Source organism: Salvelinus alpinus, chromosome 25, assembly GCF_045679555.1.
Source record: "Salvelinus alpinus chromosome 25, SLU_Salpinus.1, whole genome shotgun sequence".
In the NCBI taxonomy this organism is placed as follows: domain Eukaryota; kingdom Metazoa; phylum Chordata; class Actinopteri; order Salmoniformes; family Salmonidae; genus Salvelinus; species Salvelinus alpinus.
The window spans coordinates 39,850,537-39,871,963 of record NC_092110.1 but is presented as its reverse complement, the minus strand read 5'-3'; the positions used below and the strand labels follow the sequence as shown (position 1 = coordinate 39,871,963).

Genomic DNA, 21,427 nt, shown 5'->3' with positions numbered 1-21,427 from the left:
TCACAGCTGTCCCTCTTATTCTTCTTAGATTAGTCTCACAGCTATCCCTCTTCTTCTTCTTAGATTAGTATCACAGCTATCCCTCTTCTTCTTCTTAGATTAGTATCACAGCTGTCCCTCTTCTTCTTCTTAGATTAGTATCACAGCTATCCCTCTTCTTCTTCTTAGATTAGTATCACAGCTGTCCCTCTTCTTCTTCTTAGATTAGTCTCACAGCTATCCCTCTTCTTCTTCTTAGATTAGTATCACAGCTATCCCTCTTCTTCTTCTTAGATTAGTATCACAGCTATCCCTCTTCTTCTTCTTAGATTAGTATCACAGCTATCCTTCTTCTTCTTCTTAGATTAGTATCACAGCTGTCCCTCTTCTTCTTCTTAGATTAGTCTCACAGCTATCCCTCTTCTTCTTCTTAGATTAGTATCACAGCTATCCCTCTTCTTCTTCTTAGATTAGTATCACAGCTATCCCTCTTCTTCCTCTTGGATTAGTCTCACAGCTATCCCTCTTCTTCCTCTTGGATTAGTATCACAGCTATCCCTCTTCTTCCTCTTGGATTAGTATCACAGCTATCCCTCTTCTTCCTCTTGGATTAGTATCACAGCTATCCCTCTTCTTCTTCTTAGATTAGTATCACAGCTATCCCTCTTCTTCCTCTTGGATTAGTATCACAGCTATCCCTCTTCTTCTTCTTAGATTAGTAGCACAGCTATCCCTCTTCTTCTTCTTAGATTAGTATCACAGCTATCCCTCTTCTTCCTCTTGGATTAGTATCACAGCTATCCCTCTTCTTCCTCTTGGATTAGTATCACAGCTATCCCTCTTCTTCCTCTTGGATTAGTATCACAGCTATCCCTCTTCTTCCTCTTGGATTAGTATCACAGCTATCCCTCTTCTTCCTCTTAGATTAGTCTCACAGCTATCCCTCTTCTTCTTAGATTAGTATCACAGCTATCCCTCTTCTTCCTCTTGGATTAGTATCACAGCTATCCCTCTTCTTCCTCTTAGATTAGTCTCACAGCTATCCCTCTTCTTCTTCTTAGATTAGTCTCACAGCTATCCCTCTTCTTCTTCTTAGATTAGTCTCACAGCTATCCCTCTTCTTCTTCTTGGATTAGTCTCACAGCTATCCCTCTTCTTCTTCTTAGATTAGTATCACAGCTATCCCTCTTCTTCTTCTTAGATTAGTCTCACAGCTATCCCTCTTCTTCTTCTTAGATTAGTATCACAGCTATCCCTCTTCTTCTTCTTAGATTAGTATCACAGCTATCCCTCTTCTTCCTCTTGGATTAGTATCACAGCTATCCCTCTTCTTCCTCTTGGATTAGTATCACAGCTATCCCTCTTCTTCCTCTTGGATTAGTCTCACAGCTATCCCTCTTCTTCTTCTTAGATTAGTCTCACAGCTATCCCTCTTCTTCCTCTTAGATTAGTCTCACAGCTATCCCTCTTCTTCTTCTTAGATTAGTCTCACAGCTATCCTTCTTCTTCTTCTTAGATTAGTATCACAGCTATCCCTCTTCTTCTTCTTAGATTAGTCTCACAGCTATCCCTCTTCTTCCTCTTAGATTAGTATCACAGCTATCCCTCTTCTTCTTCTTAGATTAGTATCACAGCTATCCCTCTTCTTCTTCTTAGATTAGTATCACAGCTATCCCTCTTCTTCTTCTTAGATTAGTCTCACAGCTATCCCTCTTCTTCTTCTTAGATTAGTATCACAGCTATCCCTCTTCTTCTTCTTAGATTAGTATCACAGCTATCCCTCTTCTTCCTCTTGGATTAGTATCACAGCTATCCCTCTTCTTCCTCTTGGATTAGTATCACAGCTATCCCTCTTCTTCCTCTTGGATTAGTCTCACAGCTATCCCTCTTCTTCTTCTTAGATTAGTCTCACAGCTATCCCTCTTCTTCCTCTTAGATTAGTCTCACAGCTATCCCTCTTCTTCTTCTTAGATTAGTCTCACAGCTATCCTTCTTCTTCTTCTTAGATTAGTATCACAGCTATCCCTCTTCTTCTTCTTAGATTAGTCTCACAGCTATCCCTCTTCTTCCTCTTAGATTAGTATCACAGCTATCCCTCTTCTTCTTCTTAGATTAGTATCACAGCTATCCCTCTTCTTCTTCTTAGATTAGTATCACAGCTATCCCTCTTCTTCTTCTTAGATTAGTCTCACAGCTATCCCTCTTCTTCTTCTTAGATTAGTATCACAGCTGTCCCTCTTCTTCTTCTTAGATTAGTATCACAGCTATCCCTCTTCTTCTTCTTAGATTAGTCTCACAGCTATCCCTCTTCTTCTTCTTAGATTAGTATCACAGCTATCCCTCTTCTTCTTCTTAGATTAGTCTCACAGCTATCCTTCTTCTTCCTCTTGGATTAGTCTCACAGCTATCCATCTTCTTCCTCTTGGATTAGTCTCACAGCTATCCCTCTTCTTCCTCTTAGATTAGTCTCACAGCTATCCCTCTTCTTCTTCTTAGATTAGTCTCACAGCTATCCTTCTTCTTCTTCTTAGATTAGTATCACAGCTATCCCTCTTCTTCTTCTTAGATTAGTCTCACAGCTATCCCTCTTCTTCCTCTTAGATTAGTATCACAGCTATCCCTCTTCTTCTTCTTAGATTAGTATCACAGCTATCCCTCTTCTTCTTCTTAGATTAGTATCACAGCTATCCCTCTTCTTCTTCTTAGATTAGTCTCACAGCTATCCCTCTTCTTCTTCTTAGATTAGTATCACAGCTATCCCTCTTCTTCTTCTTAGATTAGTATCACAGCTATCCCTCTTCTTCTTCTTAGATTAGTATCACAGCTATCCCTCTTCTTCTTCTTAGATTAGTCTCACAGCTATCCCTCTTCTTCTTCTTAGATTAGTATCACAGCTATCCCTCTTCTTCTTAAATTAGTATCACAGCTATCCCTCTTCTTCCTCTTGGATTTGTAGCACAGCTATCCCTCTTCTTCTTCTTAGATTAGTCTCACAGCTATCCCTCTTCTTCTTGGATTAGTCTCACAGCTATCCCTCTTCTTCTTCTTGGATTAGTCTCACAGCTATCCATCTTCTTCCTCTTGGATTTGTAGCACAGCTATCCCTCTTCTTCTTGGATTAGTCTCACAGCTATCCCTCTTATTCTTCTTGGATTAGTCTCACAGCTATCCCTCTTCTTCTTCTTGGATTAGTCTCACAGCTATCCCTCTTCTTCCTCTTGGATTTGTAGCACAGCTATCCCTCTTCTTCTTCTTGGATTAGTATCACAGCTATCCTTCTTCTTGGATTAGTATCACAGCTATCCTTGTTCTTCTTGGATTAGTATCACAGCTATCATTCTTCTTCTTCTAAGATTAGTCTCACAGCTATCCTTCTTCTTCTTGGATTAGTATCACAGCTATCCTTCTTCTTCTTGAATTAGTATCATAGCTATCCTCCTTCCTCTTGGATTGGTACCACAGGTCTCCATCTTCTTCCTCTTGGATTTCACTGCATATTCCTGGCAAGTGTTATCCTGGGTGTCCACTAGGTTTTATATTTATCTCAATATACTCTCTATGACTAGTTTATTTTAATTGTATTTAACCTTTATTTAACTAGGCAAGTCGGTTAAGAACAAATTCTTATTTACAATGATGGCCGACACCAGTCAACCAAGAGCCTTATTTGTTCCACCTCAGGACACGTGGCTATCACTAACAGACTCCTGCAGTACTTCTTGGAGCTGCCAGTGTATTCCAGACAATTCTTCTCCTGGGTGACCATCTTTTGGATTAACCTATCCATTACTGAGCTCTTATTTCATCCTGTTCCCTCAACCCCCCCCACCCCCCTTGCTGTCCTTTTTCCTCAGTGTACTCCTCAATTCTCAACAAGAATGGAACACTGTGGACTAATGGAATTTGTATTGTGCTCTGTCACTCACAGAGACAGTCTGGGTTTTAGAGGGACCACGCTGCAGTGTGCTGATAGTTGAAGCAGAACATTCCACTCTCCAGGCAATCTCAGAAACGGGTCAAGCAGGCAGGGTATAGCTATACTGTATCCATCACTGAGCTTGCATTCCTCGAAATAATATTATCTCGAAAGGGCTATGTGGTATATCATAATCACTGTCTTGATGTATATTCTCACTACTTGTTTCCAGGGGGATTTTAAACAGGGGAATTTATCTGTGCGCCCTGCCCTACACATCGAGAAGATTTGTACTAAACTTTACAATTGAGAATCCCTCAGAATTGCATCTGACTCACCAATGGGTCACCACCACTCATTGGAACAAAGAATTATAACAAGCCCATTGACACATGCATTGTAGAGTTTTATGGGCCATTTCAACCGAAGAATCAAGGTTCCCTAAAAGATTTAGTAAGAGCCAGCCCGTTCTAATTTGTAACATTGTAACCCGGATTTGTCTGAGTGGCAGGGAGAGTGGGTACAAGCTCTGGTTATTTCAAACGTTGATTGCAGTGCTTTCATCATGCTCTTCATTCTCCTCATGCTTCTCAACATTCTCCCACAGAACATTCTCATGTTTCTGAACATTCTCCTTCAGAACATTATCCTCATGTTTCTCAACATTCTCCTACAGAACATTCTCCTCATGTTTCTCAACATTCTCCTACAGAACATTCTCCTCATGTTTCTCAACATTCTCCTTCAGAACATTCTCCTCATGTTTCTCAACATTCTCCTTCAGAACATTCTCCTCATGTTTCTCAACATTCTCCTACAGAACATTATCCTCATGTTTCTCAACATTCTCCTACAGAACATTCTCATGTTTCTCAACATTCTCCTTCAGAACATTATCCTCATGTTTCTCAACATTCTCCTACAGAACATTATCCTCATGTTTCTCAACATTCTCCTACAGAACATTCTCCTCATGTTTCTCAACATTCTCCTTCAGAACATTCTCCACATGTTTCTCAACATTCTCCTTCAGAACATTCTCATGTTTCTCAACATTCTCCTACAGAACATTATCCTCATGTTTCTCAACATTCTCCTACAGAACATTCTCCTCATGTTTCTCAATATTCTCCTTCAGAACATTCTCATGTTTCTCAACATTCTCCTACAGAACATTCTCCACATGTTTCTCAACATTCTCCTTCAGAACATTCTCATGTTTCTCAACATTCTCCTACAGAACATTCTCCTCATGTTTCTCAACATTCTCCTACAGAACATTCTCCACATGTTTCTCAACATTCTCCTTCAGAACATTCTCATGTTTCTCAACATTCTCCTACAGAACATTCTCCACATGTTTCTCAACATTCTCCTACAGAACATTATCCTCATGTTTCTCAACATTCTCCTACAGAACATTCTCATGTTTCTCAACATTCTCCTACAGAACATTATCCTCATGTTTCTCAACATTCTCCTACAGAACATTCTCATGTTTCTCAACATTCTCCTACAGAACATTATCCTCATGTTTCTCAACATTCTCCTACAGAACATTCTCATGTTTCTCAACATTCTCCTACAGAACATTATCCTCATGTTTCTCAACATTCTCCTACAGAACATTCTCCACATGTTTCTCAACATTCTCCTTCAGAACATTCTCCTCATGTTTCTCAATATTCTCCTACAGAATATTCTCCTCATGTTTCTCAACATTCTCCTACAGAATATTCTCCTCATGTTTCTCAACATTCTCCTACAGAACATTCTCCTCATGTTTCTCAACATTCTCCTTCAGAATATTCTCCTCATGTTTCTCAACATTCTCCTACAGAATATTCTCCTCATGTTTCTCAACATTCTCCTACAGAATATTCTCCTCATGTTTCTCAACATTCTCCTACAGAACATTCTCCACATGTTTCTCAACATTCTCCTTCAGAACATTCTCATGTTTCTCAACATTCTCCTACAGAACATTCTCCACATGTTTCTCAACATTCTCCTACAGAACATTATCCTCATGTTTCTCAACATTCTCCTACAGAACATTCTCATGTTTCTCAACATTCTCCTACAGAACATTATCCTCATGTTTCTCAACATTCTCCTACAGAACATTCTCCACATGTTTCTCAACATTCTCCTTCAGAACATTATCCTCATGTTTCTCAACATTCTTCTACAGAATATTCTCATGTTTCTCAACATTCTCCTTCAGAACATTCTCCTCATGTTTCTCAATATTCTCCTACAGAATATTCTCCTCATGTTTCTCAACATTCTCCTACAGAATATTCTCCTCATGTTTCTCAACATTCTCCTACAGAACATTCTCCTCATGTTTCTCAACATTCTCCTTCAGAATATTCTCCTCATGTTTCTCAACATTCTCCTACAGAATATTCTCCTCATGTTTCTCAACATTCTCCTACAGAATATTCTCCTCATGTTTCTCAACATTCTCCTACAGAACATTCTCCTCATGTTTCTCAACATTCTCCTACAGAACATTCTCCTCATGTTTCTCAACATTCTCCTACAGAACATTCTCCTCATGTTTCTCAACATTCTCCTTCAGAACATTATCCTCATGTTTCTCAACATTCTCCTACAGAACATTCTCCTCATGTTTCTCAACATTCTCCTTCAGAACATTATCCTCATGTTTCTCAACATTCTCCTACAGAACATTCTCCTCATGTTTCTCAACATTCTCCTACAGAACATTCTCCTCATGTTTCTCAACATTCTCCTACAGAACATTATCCTCATGTTTCTCAAGATTCTCCTACAGAACATTCTCCTCATGTTTCTCAACATTCTCCTACAGAACATTCTCCTCATGTTTCTCAACATTCTCCTACAGAACATTCTCCTCATGTTTCTCAACATTCTCCTTCTGAACATTCTCCTCATGTTTCTCAACATTCTCCTTCAGAACATTCTCCTCATGTTTCTCAACATTCTCCTACAGAACATTATCCTCATGTTTCTCAACATTCTCCTACAGAACATTTCCCCCATGTTTCTCAACATTCTCCTTCAGAACATTCTCCTCATGTTTCTCAACATTCTCCTTCAGAACATTCTCCTCATGTTTCTCAACATTCTCCTACAGAACATTCTCCTCATGTTTCTCAACATTCTCCTACAGAACATTCTCATGTTTCTCAACATTCTCCTACAGAACATGAGCACTGCTTGGTGTCCAACACTTCATCCCAGCCTTTAGAGGATTTGATTAACATTTGACACTTTTATAAGATCTAAGTGATAAATGTGATTGCCTAACCATCAGAGAAAAACTTATTTGGCTTCGTTGTCATGTTCAATGCTATTTCTATTGAATAATTTGGACAGCTGTCTCTAAGTCTAATTTATCTTGAGCATATTTCAAATGCACAAAAATGATATGTCAAAAAGCATCACATTAAATATACGTGATGAAAGCTATTCCGTACATCTGTACGCCATTTTACAGTGGCAGTGTCATTATCTGTGACATGCAATAAAAGATCATGTAACCTTCATTTGTAATTGTCTTGGTGTTCTGTTTTTTTTAACTTGCTCCTGAAGTAATTTGGGTGTGCTGTAGCAATTCCATATGTGACCGGTTACAGGATATGAGGCATTTGACGCCAGTTCCTACTTCACTGTTGGGCCGTAAATATATACATTCTTCAGAAATGCCTTCTTAAACTTTAATGCGTCTTAATTACAAACTGGTATGTGATTTATAAATATGAATAAAAATGTTGAATTATGAGCCTAGTTTAGCCAAGGAGAAAGCACTGAGCTACAGTATACAGGGAGAAAGAAAGGATCCTTCCTGGCTAGTCATGATTGGCTGAGATAATTAAGAGGTTGGACATGCCGTGAGATGAGTCCTGATTGGCCTGTCATGTCACAGGATTCTGTTTATAAAATAATTGGAGCTTTCCTGGTCAGTATATCGATAATATTTGCTACCACAGATTTTTGGAATGATACAGCTTTGGACAACTGCAAAAGTGTTACTAGAGCTCTCGAAAACATTGTTGCTCTGACTTTAGCTGTGTTTTAGTAGAGAGAATACTCTCTGGAGAACAATGCCATGCTGACTCACGTGTTTACATGTGTGGGTGGAGCTAAGGCTTAAGAGGGTGTAAACTATGCGGAATAGGTGTAAACACAGAAGAGCTCTCTAGGAAGTGCAACAAGCTCATGAAAATCTTTCAAAGGGCATTTTTGCTCCTACTTGTTTCCTTATGTGGGATAACAAGTTTATTAAGTTTTTCCAGCACCATACGTTTCCCATGTTTCCTTCAACTACAGTTTATGTCGACCATTTTGAAGCGCTGAGTCTGTACTTTTCATATAATCAATATCATATAGTCATAGTCATGTACTTTTCATAAAATGTAAATAAATAAAACATATCACTTGCGTTTGATTAAAGCCTCAATAGAGACATCTGGACATGATGTGCGATCAAATATCTGAGAATTATATTTCAAAGTAATTCTTTTTTATTTCTCTATACTCTTCATTCTCTACAAAAAATGTGGAGTACGTTGTAGATATCAGTCAAAATAAAGACTAACGCTACAGAATGTGTGGAGTACGTTGTAGAGATCAGTCAAAATAAAGACTAACACTACAGAATGTGTGGAGTACGTTGTAAATATCAGTCAAAATAAAGAATAACACTACAGAATGTGTGGAGTACGTTGTAGAGATCAGTCAAAATAAAGACTAACACTACAGAATGTGTGGAGTACGTTGTAGAGATCAGTCAAAATAAAGACTAACACTACAGAATGTGTGGAGTACGTTGTAGAGATCAGTCAAAATAAAGACTAACACTACAGAATGTGTGGAGTACGTTGTAGAGATCAGTCAAAATAAAGACTAACTCTACAGAATGTGAAATCTGTTCAAGAGGTACTATGGTTAGTGAATACAGTGGAACTGTATTGTTAATTTGCACCGTAACACTGCCTGACCTAACTTCAGTGAAAGAACAGCTTGGTAATAGATTTTCCCCTCTGACCACATTAGTTCAAGCAGTGCTTTCAACCTACTGTACTTCTATAACCTAAGCGTTCATACCCCTCCAGGTCGAACAGCTTTGAAGTCTGTGCCTTAGATGGAACGAGCACCAATATTCTACAATTTTGCACTGCAGCAGAAAGCACTGACTGGCTTCAAGCAATATCAACCAATATCAGTGATTTGACACTGGAGAATGTAAGTCTACAGTATTAACAGGTACATTTTTTTTAAACACAGATTTAATTGATAGGATTAAGAGGTTAAGATTACTGTATTGGTCAATTGCACACAAAATCCTACCGAAATGTGACGTCCGCTTTTAACCTAACACCGCTGAAAGACACCTACCTACCTACCTACCTACCTACCTACCTACCTACCTACCTACCTACCTACCTACCTACATACATACATACATACATACATACATACATACATACATACATACGTGCCATTAGAAAGTATTCAGACCCCTTGACTTATTCCACATTTTGTTGTTTTACAGCCTGAATTTAAAATTGATTAAATATCATTTTTTTCTCTCACCAATCTACACACAATATCCCATAATGACAATGTGAAAACATGTTTTTAGATATGTTTGCAAATGTATTGAAAATGAAATACAGAAATATCTAATTTACATAAGTATTCACTCCCATGAGTCAATACATGTTAGAATCACCTTTGGCAGCGATTACAGGTGTGAGTCTTTCTGGGTAATTCTCTAAGAGCTTTGCACACCTGGATTGTACAATATTTGCACATTATTATTTCATGCTAGACAGCCATTTTCAAGTCTTTCCATACATTTTCAAGACAATTTAAGTCAAAACTGTAACTAGGCCACTCAGGAACATTCAATGTCTTCTTGGGAAGCAACTCCAGTGTATATTTGACCTTGTGTTTTAGGTTATTGTCCTGCTGAAAGGTGTATTCATCTCCCAGTGTCTGTTGGAAAGCAGACTGAAACATAGCACGTTGTATTCAGGACAAAAAGCAGTATTACTTTAGTGCCTTGTTGCAAACAGGATGCATGTTTTGGAATATTCTGTACAGGCTTCCTTCTTTTCACTTTGTCAATTAGGTTAGTATTGTGGAGTAACTACAATGTTGTTGATCCATCCTCAGGTTTCTCCTATCACAGCCATTAAACTCTGTAACTGTTTTAAAGTCACCATTGGCCTCATGGTGAAATCCCTGAGCGGTTTCCTTCCTCTCCGGCAACTGAGTTAGGAAGGACGCCTGTGTCTTTGTAGTGACTGGGTGTATTGATACACCATCCAAAGTGTAATTAATAACTTCACCATGCTCAAATGCGTATTCAGTGTCTACTTTTTTAAATGTGTTACCATTCTACCAATTGGTGCCCTTCTTTGCGAGGCATTGGAAAACCTCCCTGGTCTTTGTGGTTGAATCTTTGTTTGAAATTCACTGCTCAACTGAGGAATCTTACAGATAATTGTATGTGTGGGGTACAGAGATGAGGTAGTCATTCAAAAATCAAGTCCATGCAACTTATTATATGACTTTTTAAGCAATTATTTTTAGGCTAGCCATAACAAACTTATTTAGGCATTGCCATAACAAACTTATTGAGGCTAGCCATAACAAACTTATTTAGGCTAGCCATAACAAACTTATTTAGGCTAGCCATAACAAACTTATTTAGGCGTTGCCATAACAAACTTATTTAGGCGTTGCCATAACAAAGGTGTTGAATACTTATTGACTCAAGACATTTCAACTTTTCATTTTTAAATAATTTGTAAAAATGTAAAAAAAAATATATATATATAATTCCACTTTAACATTATGTGGTATTGTGTGAAGACCAGTGACACAACATCTAAATGTAATCCATTTGAAATTCAGGCTGATACACAACGAAATGTGGAAAAAGTCAAAGGGTGTGAATACATTCTGAAGGCACTGTACATGTACAGGTTTTGGAGAGGTGCGGGTGCCTGCCATGCTGGGAGCTGTCGTTGTAGAATTTCCCAAAGGCCAAATACTACCTTGAGACGCACACAAGTTACTCACAACAGAAGATTTGTGCCGAGCTCCGAGTGGCATTAGAATATTTAAATCCTCCTATTCCTATATCATTACTATCATAATGATCCTCTCCCTCTCTTCTAGAAAGATGTATTCATGGGCATAATGAATTACTGCCTTGTAGTTAATCCATCATTAATACTCACATGCTCGCTAGTGTTTAGCGATCTCATTTTCACGATCTCCTTTTGATTAACACACTGATGATCTATCTGCCTGCCTCTCTAAAGATCCATCCATGCAGCTCTGAGCTGCACAACCACACAGCTGGGGTTTTTTATATATATTTTTTTAATTCAGCCGTGCGTCACCTAATTATGGATAAGGAGTCTGATTGCTAAACGTCCAATCAGGATGTGATTGTGAGAAGAGCTTGGGGAGCAGAACTCGTTTGGCTTTTATTGTGGTGACCAACAAACCTATAAATAGACTGTGACATCCTCTGGGCCCTGACATGTTCATCAATTGAGACTTCATATGATATAGCAGCTGACTTTCAGCTTGCTTAATAGGATGTTAGTTGTTGGTTTGATCATGGGACAGTAATTACATTACAGCTGGTGTGACCATGTGACAGTAATGTATTAGAGCTGGTTTGACCATGTGACAGTAATGTATTAGAGATGGTTTGACCATGTGACAGTAATGTATTACAGCTGGTTTGACCATGTGACAGTAATGTATTAGAGCTGGTTTGACCATGTGACAGTAATGTATTAGAGCTGGTTTGACCATGTGACAGTAATGTATTAGAGATGGTTTGACCATGTGACAGTAATGTATTAGAGCTGGTTTGACCATGTGACAGTAATGTATTAGAGCTGGTTTGGCCATGTGACAGTAATGTATTAGAGCTGGTTTGACCATGTGACAGTAATGTATTAGAGCTGGTTTGACCATGTGACAGTAATGTATTAGAGCTGGTTTGACCATGTGACAGTAATGTATTAGAGCTGATTTGACCATGTGACAGTAATGTATTAGAGCTGGTTTGACCATGTGACAGTAATGTATTAGAGCTGGTTTGACCATGTGACAGTAATGTATTAGAGCTGATTTGACCATGTGACAGTAATGTATTAGAGCTGGTTTGACCATGTGACAGTAATGTATTAGAGCTGGTTTGACCATGTGACAGTAATGTATTAGAGCTGGTTTGACCATGTGACAGTAATGTATTAGAGCTGGTTTGACCATGTGACAGTAATATATTAGAGATGGTTTGACCATGTGACAGTAATGTATTAGAGCTGGTTTGACCATGTGACAGTAATGTATTAGAGCTGGTTTGACCATGTGACAGTAATGTATTAGAGCTGGTTTGACCATGTGACAGTAATGTATTAGAGCTGGTTTGACCATGTGACAGTAATGTATTAGAGATGGTTTGACCATGTGACAGTAATGTATTAGAGCTGGTTTGACCATGTGACAGTAATGTATTAGAGCTGGTTTGGCCATGTGACAGTAATGTATTAGAGCTGGTTTGACCATGTGACAGTAATGTATTAGAGCTGGTTTGACCATGTGACAGTAATGTATTAGAGCTGGTTTGACCATGTGACAGTAATGTATTAGAGCTGATTTGACCATGTGACAGTAATGTATTAGAGCTGGTTTGACCATGTGACAGTAATGTATTAGAGCTGGTTTGACCATGTGACAGTAATGTATTAGAGCTGATTTGACCATGTGACAGTAATGTATTAGAGCTGGTTTGACCATGTGACAGTAATGTATTAGAGCTGGTTTGACCATGTGACAGTAATGTATTAGAGCTGGTTTGACCATGTGACAGTAATGTATTAGAGCTGGTTTGACCATGTGACAGTAATATATTAGAGATGGTTTGACCATGTGACAGTAATGTATTAGAGCTGGTTTGACCATGTGACAGTAATGTATTAGAGCTGGTTTGACCATGTGACAGTAATGTATTAGAGCTGGTTTGACCATGTGACAGTAATGTATTAGAGCTGGTTTGACCATGTGACAGTAATGTATTAGAGATGGTTTGACCATGTGACAGTAATGTATTAGAGCTGGTTTGACCATGTGACAGTAATGTATTAGAGATGGTTTGACCATGTGACAGTAATGTATTAGAGCTGGTTTGACCATGTGCCAGTAATGTATTAGAGCTGGTTTGACCATGTGACAGTAATGTATTAGAGCTGGTTTGACCATGTGACAGTAATGTATTAGAGCTGGTTTGACCATGTGACAGTAATGTATTACAGCTGGTTTGACCATGTGACAGTAATGTATTAGAGCTGGTTTGACCATGTGACAGTACTGTATTACAGCTGGTTTGACCATGTGACAGTAATGTATTACATCTGGTTTGACCATGTGACAGTAATGTATTAGAGCTGGTTTGACCATGTGACAGTAATGTATTAGAGATGGTTTGACCATGTGCCAGTAATGTATTAGAGCTGGTTTGACCATGTGACAGTAATGTATTAGAGATGGTTTGACCATGTGACAGTAATGTATTAGAGCTGGTTTGACCATGTGACAGTAATGTATTAGAGCTGGTTTGACCATGTGACAGTAATGTATTAGAGCTGGTTTGACCATGTGCCAGTAATGTATTAGAGATGGTTTGACCATGTGACAGTAATATATTAGAGATGGTTTGACCATGTGACAGTAATGTATTAGAGCTGGTTTGACCATGTGACAGTAATGTATTAGAGATGGTTTGACCATGTGACAGTAATGTATTAGAGCTGGTTTGACCATGTGACAGTAATGTATTAGAGATGGTTTGACCATGTGACAGTAATGTATTAGAGCTGGTTTGACCATGTGACAGTAATGTATTAGAGATGGTTTGACCATGTGACAGTAATGTATTAGAGCTGGTTTGACCATGTGACAGTAATGTATTAGAGCTGGTTTGACCATGTGACAGTAATGTATTAGAGCTGGTTTGACCATGTGACAGTAATGTATTAGAGCTGGTTTGACCATGTGACAGTAATGTATTACAGCTGGTTTATAATGTATTACATGCTTTTCTTTATTGTTTTCACCTCTTACAGATGAAAATGATTAACAGATATTGCTCTCCGGATGATCAGGTATGTTCTCATGCAAGGCGCTATAACAATCTACATCTATAACTATCTACATCTATAACTATTACTATCTACATCTATAACTATCTACATCTATAACTATCTACATCTATAACTATCTACATATATAACTATTACTATCTACATCTATAACTATCTACATCTATAACAATCTACATCTATAACTATCTTCATCTATAACTATCTACATCTATAACTGTCTACATCTATAACTATTACTATCTACATCTATAACTATCTACATCTATAACTATTACTATCTACATCTATAACTATTACTATCTTCATCTATAACTATCTACATCTATAACTATTACTATCTACATCTATAACTATCTACATCTATAACAATCTACATCTATAACTATCTTCATCTACAACTATCTTCATCTATAACTATCTACAAGTATAACTATCTACATCTATAACTATCTACATCTATAACTATCTACATCTATAACTATCTACATCTATAACTATCTACATCTATAACTATCTATAACTACAACTATCTACATCTACAACTATCTACATCTATAACTTTCTACATCTATAACTATCGACATCTATAACTTTCTACATCTATAACTATCTACATCTACAACTATCTATAACTACAACTATCTACATCTATAACTTTCTACATCTATAACTATCTACATCTATAATTATCTACATCTATAACTATCTACATATATAACTATCTACATCTATAACTATAACTATCTACATCTATAACTATCTACATCTATAACTATCTACATCTATAACTATCTACATCTATAACTATCTACATCTATAACTATCTACATCTATAACTATCTACATCTATAAATATCTACATCTATAACTATCTACATCTATAACTATAACTATCTACATCTATAAATATCTACATCTATAACTATCTACATCTATAACTATCTACATCTATAAATATCTACATCTATAACTATCTACATCTATAACTATAACTATCTACATCTATAAATATCTACATCTATAACTATCTACATCTATAACTATAACTATCTACATCTATAAATATCTACATATATAACTATCTACATATATAACTATCTACATCTATAACTTTCTACATATATAACTATCTACATCTATAACTTTCTACATCTATAACTATCTACATCTATAACTACAACTATCTACATCTATAACTATCTACATCTATAACTATCTACATCTATAACTATCTACATCTATAACTATCTACATCTATAACTATCTACATCTATAAATATCTACATCTATAACTATCTACATCTATAACTTTCTACATCTATAATTATCTACAACTATTACTATCTACATCTATAACTACAACTATCTACATCTATAACTTTCTACATCTATAACTATCTACATCTATAACTATCTACATCTTTAACTATCTTCATCTATAATTATCTACAACTATTACTATCTACATCTATAACTATAACTATCTACATCTATAACTATCTACATCTGTAACTATCTACATCTATAATTATCTACAACTATTACTATCTACATCTATAACTATAACTATCTACATCTATAACTATCTACATCTATAACTATCTACATCTACAACTATCTACATCTATAACTATCTACATCTATAACTATCTACATATATAACTATCTACATCTATAACTATCTACATCTATAATTATCTACAACTATTACTCTCTACAACTATTACTATCTACATCTATAACTATAACTATCTACATCTATAACTATCTACATCTATAACTATCTACATCTATAACTATCTACATCTATAACTATCTACATCTATAACTATCTACATCTATAATTATCTACAACTATTACTATCTACATCTACATCTATAACTATCTACATCTATAACTATCTACATCTATAACTATCTACATCTACAACTATCTACATCTATAACTATCTACATCTATAACTATCTACATCTATAACTATCTACAACTATTACTATCTACATCTATAACTATCTACATCTATAATTATCTACAACTATAACTATCTACATCTACAACTATCTACATCTATAACTATCTACATCTATAACTATCTACATCTATAACTATCTACAACTATTACTATCTACATCTATAACTAGCTACATTTATAACTATCTACATCTACAACTATCTACATCTATAATTATCTACAACTATTACTATCTACATCTATAACTATCTACATCTATAACTATCTACATCTATAACTATCTACATCTATAACTATAACTATCTACATCTATAACTATCTACATCTATAACTATCTACATCTATAACTATCTACATCTATAACTATCTACATCTACAACTATAACTATCTACATCTATAACTATCTACATCTATAACTTTCTATATCTATAACTATCTACATCTATTACTATCTACATCTATAACTATCTACATCTGTAACTATCTACATCTATAACTATCTACAGCTATAACTATCTACATCTATAACTATCTACATCTATAACTATCTACATCTATAACTATCTACATCTATAACTATCTACATCTATAACTATAACTATCTACATCTATAACTATCTACATCTATAACTATCTACATCTATAACTATCTACAACAACAACTATCTAAATCTATAACTATCTACATCTATAACTATCTACATCTATAACTATCTTCATCTATAACTATCTACATCTATAACTATCTACATCTATAACTATCTACATCTATAACTATCTACATCTCTAAGTATCTACATCTATAATTATCTACAACTATTACTATCTACATCTATAACTACAACTATCTACATCAATAACTATCTACATCTATAACTATAACTATCTACATCTATAACTATATACATCTATAACTATCTTCATCTATAACTATCTACATCTATAACTATCTACATATATAACTATCTACATCTATAACTACCTACATCTATAACTATAACTATCTACATCTATAAATATCTACATCTATAACTATCTACATCTATAACTATAACTATCTACATCTATAAATATCTACATATATAACTATCTACATCTATAACTATCTACATCTATAACTTTCTACATATATAACTATCTACATCTATAACTTTCTACATCTATAACTATCTTCATCTATAACTATCTACATCTATAACTATCTACATCTATAACTATTACCTTCTACATCTATAACTATCTACATCTATAACTATTACTATCTACATCTATAACTATTACTATCTTCATCTATAACTATCTACATCTATAACTATTACTATCTACATCTATAACTATCTACATCTATAACAATCTACATCTATAACTATCTTCATCTACAACTATCTTCATCTATAACTATCTACAAGTATAACTATCTACATCTATAACTATCTACATCTATAACTATCTACATCTATAACTATCTACATCTATAACTATCTACATCTATAACTATCTATAACTACAACTATCTACATCTACAACTATCTACATCTATAACTTTCTACATCTATAACTATCGACATCTATAACTTTCTACATCTATAACTATCTACATCTACAACTATCTATAACTACAACTATCTACATCTATAACTTTCTACATCTATAACTATCTACATCTATAATTATCTACATCTATAACTATCTACATATATAACTATCTACATCTATAACTATAACTATCTACATCTATAACTATCTACATCTATAACTATCTACATCTATAACTATCTACATACATCTATAACTATCTACATCTATAACTATCTACATCTATAACTATCTACATCTATAACTATCTACATCTATAAATATCTACATCTATAACTATCTACATCTATAACTATAACTATCTACATCTATAAATATCTACATCTATAACTATCTACATCTATAACTATAACTATCTACATCTATAAATATCTACATATATAACTATCTACATATATAACTATCTACATCTATAACTTTCTACATATATAACTATCTACATCTATAACTTTCTACATCTATAACTATCTACATCTATAACTACAACTATCTACATCTATAACTATCTACATCTATAACTATCTACATCTATAACTATCTACATCTATAACTATCTACATCTATAAATATCTACATCTATAACTATCTACATCTATAACTTTCTACATCTATAATTATCTACAACTATTACTATCTACATCTATAACTACAACTATCTACATCTATAACTTTCTACATCTATAACTATCTACATCTATAACTATCTACATCTTTAACTATCTTCATCTATAATTATCTACAACTATTACTATCTACATCTATAACTATAACTATCTACATCTATAACTATCTACATCTGTAACTATCTACATCTATAATTATCTACAACTATTACTATCTACATCTATAACTATAACTATCTACATCTATAACTATCTACATCTATAACTATCTACATCTACAACTATCTACATCTATAACTATCTACATCTATAACTATCTACATATATAACTATCTACATCTATAACTATCTACATCTATAATTATCTACAACTATTACTCTCTACAACTATTACTATCTACATCTATAACTATAACTATCTACATCTATAACTATCTACATCTATAACTATCTACATCTATAACTATCTACATCTATAACTATCTACATCTATAACTATCTACATCTATAATTATCTACAACTATTACTATCTACATCTACATCTATAACTATCTACATCTATAACTATCTACATCTATAACTATCTACATCTACAACTATCTACATCTATAACTATCTACATCTATAACTATCTACATCTATAACTATCTACAACTATTACTATCTACATCTATAACTATCTACATCTATAATTATCTACAACTATAACTATCTACATCTACAACTATCTACATCTATAACTATCTACATCTATAACTATCTACATCTATAACTATCTACAACTATTACTATCTACATCTATAACTAGCTACATTTATAACTATCTACATCTACAACTATCTACATCTATAATTATCTACAACTATTACTATCTACATCTATAACTATCTACATCTATAACTATCTACATCTATAACTATCTACATCTATAACTATCTACATCTATAACTATCTACATCTACAACTATAACTATCTACATCTATAACTATCTACATCTATAACTTTCTATATCTATAACTATCTACATCTATAACTATCTACATCTATAACTATCTACATCTGTAACTATCTACATCTATAACTATCTACAGCTATAACTATCTACATCTATAACTATCTACATCTATAACTATCTACATCTATAACTATCTACATCTATAACTATCTACATCTATAACTATAACTATCTACATCTATAACTATCTACATCTATAACTATCTACATCTATAACTATCTACAACAACAACTATCTAAATCTATAACTATCTACATCTATAACTATCTACATCTATAACTATCTTCATCTATAACTATCTACATCTATAACTATCTACATCTATAACTATCTACATCTATAACTATCTACATCTCTAAGTATCTACATCTATAATTATCTACAACTATTACTATCTACATCTATAACTACAACTATCTACATCAATAACTATCTACATCTATAACTATAACTATCTACATCTATAACTATATACATCTATAACTATCTTCATCTATAACTATCTACATCTATAACTATCTACATATATAACTATCTACATCTATAACTACCTACATCTATAACTATAACTATCTACATCTATAAATATCTACAGCTATAACTATCTACATCTATAACTATAACTATCTACATCTATAAATATCTACATATATAACTATCTACATCTATAACTATCTACATCTATAACTTTCTACATATATAACTATCTACATCTATAACTTTCTACATCTATAACTATCTACATCTATAAATATCTACATCTATAACTATCTACATATATAACTATCTACATCTATAACTATCTACATCTATAATTATCTACATCTATAACTATCTACATCTATAACTATCTACATCTATAACTATAACTATCTACATCTATAACTATCTACATCTATAACTATCTACATCTATAACTATCTACATCTATAACTTTCTATATCTATAACTATCTACATCTATAACTATCTACATCTATAACTATCTACATCTGTAACTATCTACATCTATAACTATCTACAGCTATAGCTATAACTATCTACATCTATAATTATCTACATCTATAACTATCTACATCTATAACTATCTACATCTATAACTATAACTATCTACATCTATAACTATAACTATCTACATCTATAATTATCTACATCTATAACTATCTACATCTATAACTATCTACATCTATAACTATAACTATCTACATCTATAACTATCTACATCTATAACTATCTACATCTATAACTATCTACATCTATAACTTTCTATATCTATAACTATCTACATCTATAACTATCTACATCTATAACTATCTACATCTATAACTATAACTATCTACATCTATAACTATCTACATCTATAACTATCTACATCTATAACTATCTACAACAACAACTATCTAAATCTATAACTATCTACATCTATAACTATCTACATCTATAACTATCTTCATCTATAACTATCTACATCTATAACTATCTACATCTATAACTATCTACATCTATAACTATCTACATCTCTAAGTATCTACATCTATAATTATCTACAACTATTACTATCTACATCTATAACTACAACTATCTACATCAATAACTATCTACATCTATAACTATAACTATCTACATCTATAACTATATACATCTATAACTATCTTCATCTATAACTATCTACATATATAACTATCTACATATATAACTATCTACATCTATAACTACCTACATCTATAACTATAACTATCTACATCTATAAATATCTACAGCTATAACTATCTACATCTATAACTATAACTATCTACATATATAACTATCTACATCTATAACTACCTACATCTATAACTATAACTATCTACATCTATAAATATCTACAGCTATAACTATCTACATCTATAACTATCTACATTTATAACTATCTACATCTACAACTATCTACATCTATAATTATCTACAACTATTACTATCTACATCTATAACTATCTACATCTATAACTATCTAAATCTATAACTATCTACATCTATAACTATCTACATCTATAACTATAACTATCTACATCTATAACTATCTACATCTATAACTATCTACATCTATAACTATCTACATCTACATCTATAACTATCTACATCTATAACTATAA

General features: G+C 33.7%; 1 protein-coding gene across 2 annotated transcripts in view; it reads left to right on the top strand.

Moving 5' to 3' along the window:
• Nucleotides 1-21,427, top strand: part of LOC139553940 (gamma-2-syntrophin-like) — a 101,507-nt gene that overhangs the window by 46,812 nt on the left and 33,268 nt on the right. For both annotated transcript variants that reach the window (XM_071366736.1, XM_071366737.1), the window contains 2 exons: nucleotides 9,004-9,133; nucleotides 14,047-14,085. In XM_071366736.1, coding sequence (XP_071222837.1) covers nucleotides 9,004-9,133; nucleotides 14,047-14,085 — 169 coding nt within the window. The remainder of the gene's footprint in view (nucleotides 1-9,003; nucleotides 9,134-14,046; nucleotides 14,086-21,427) is intronic.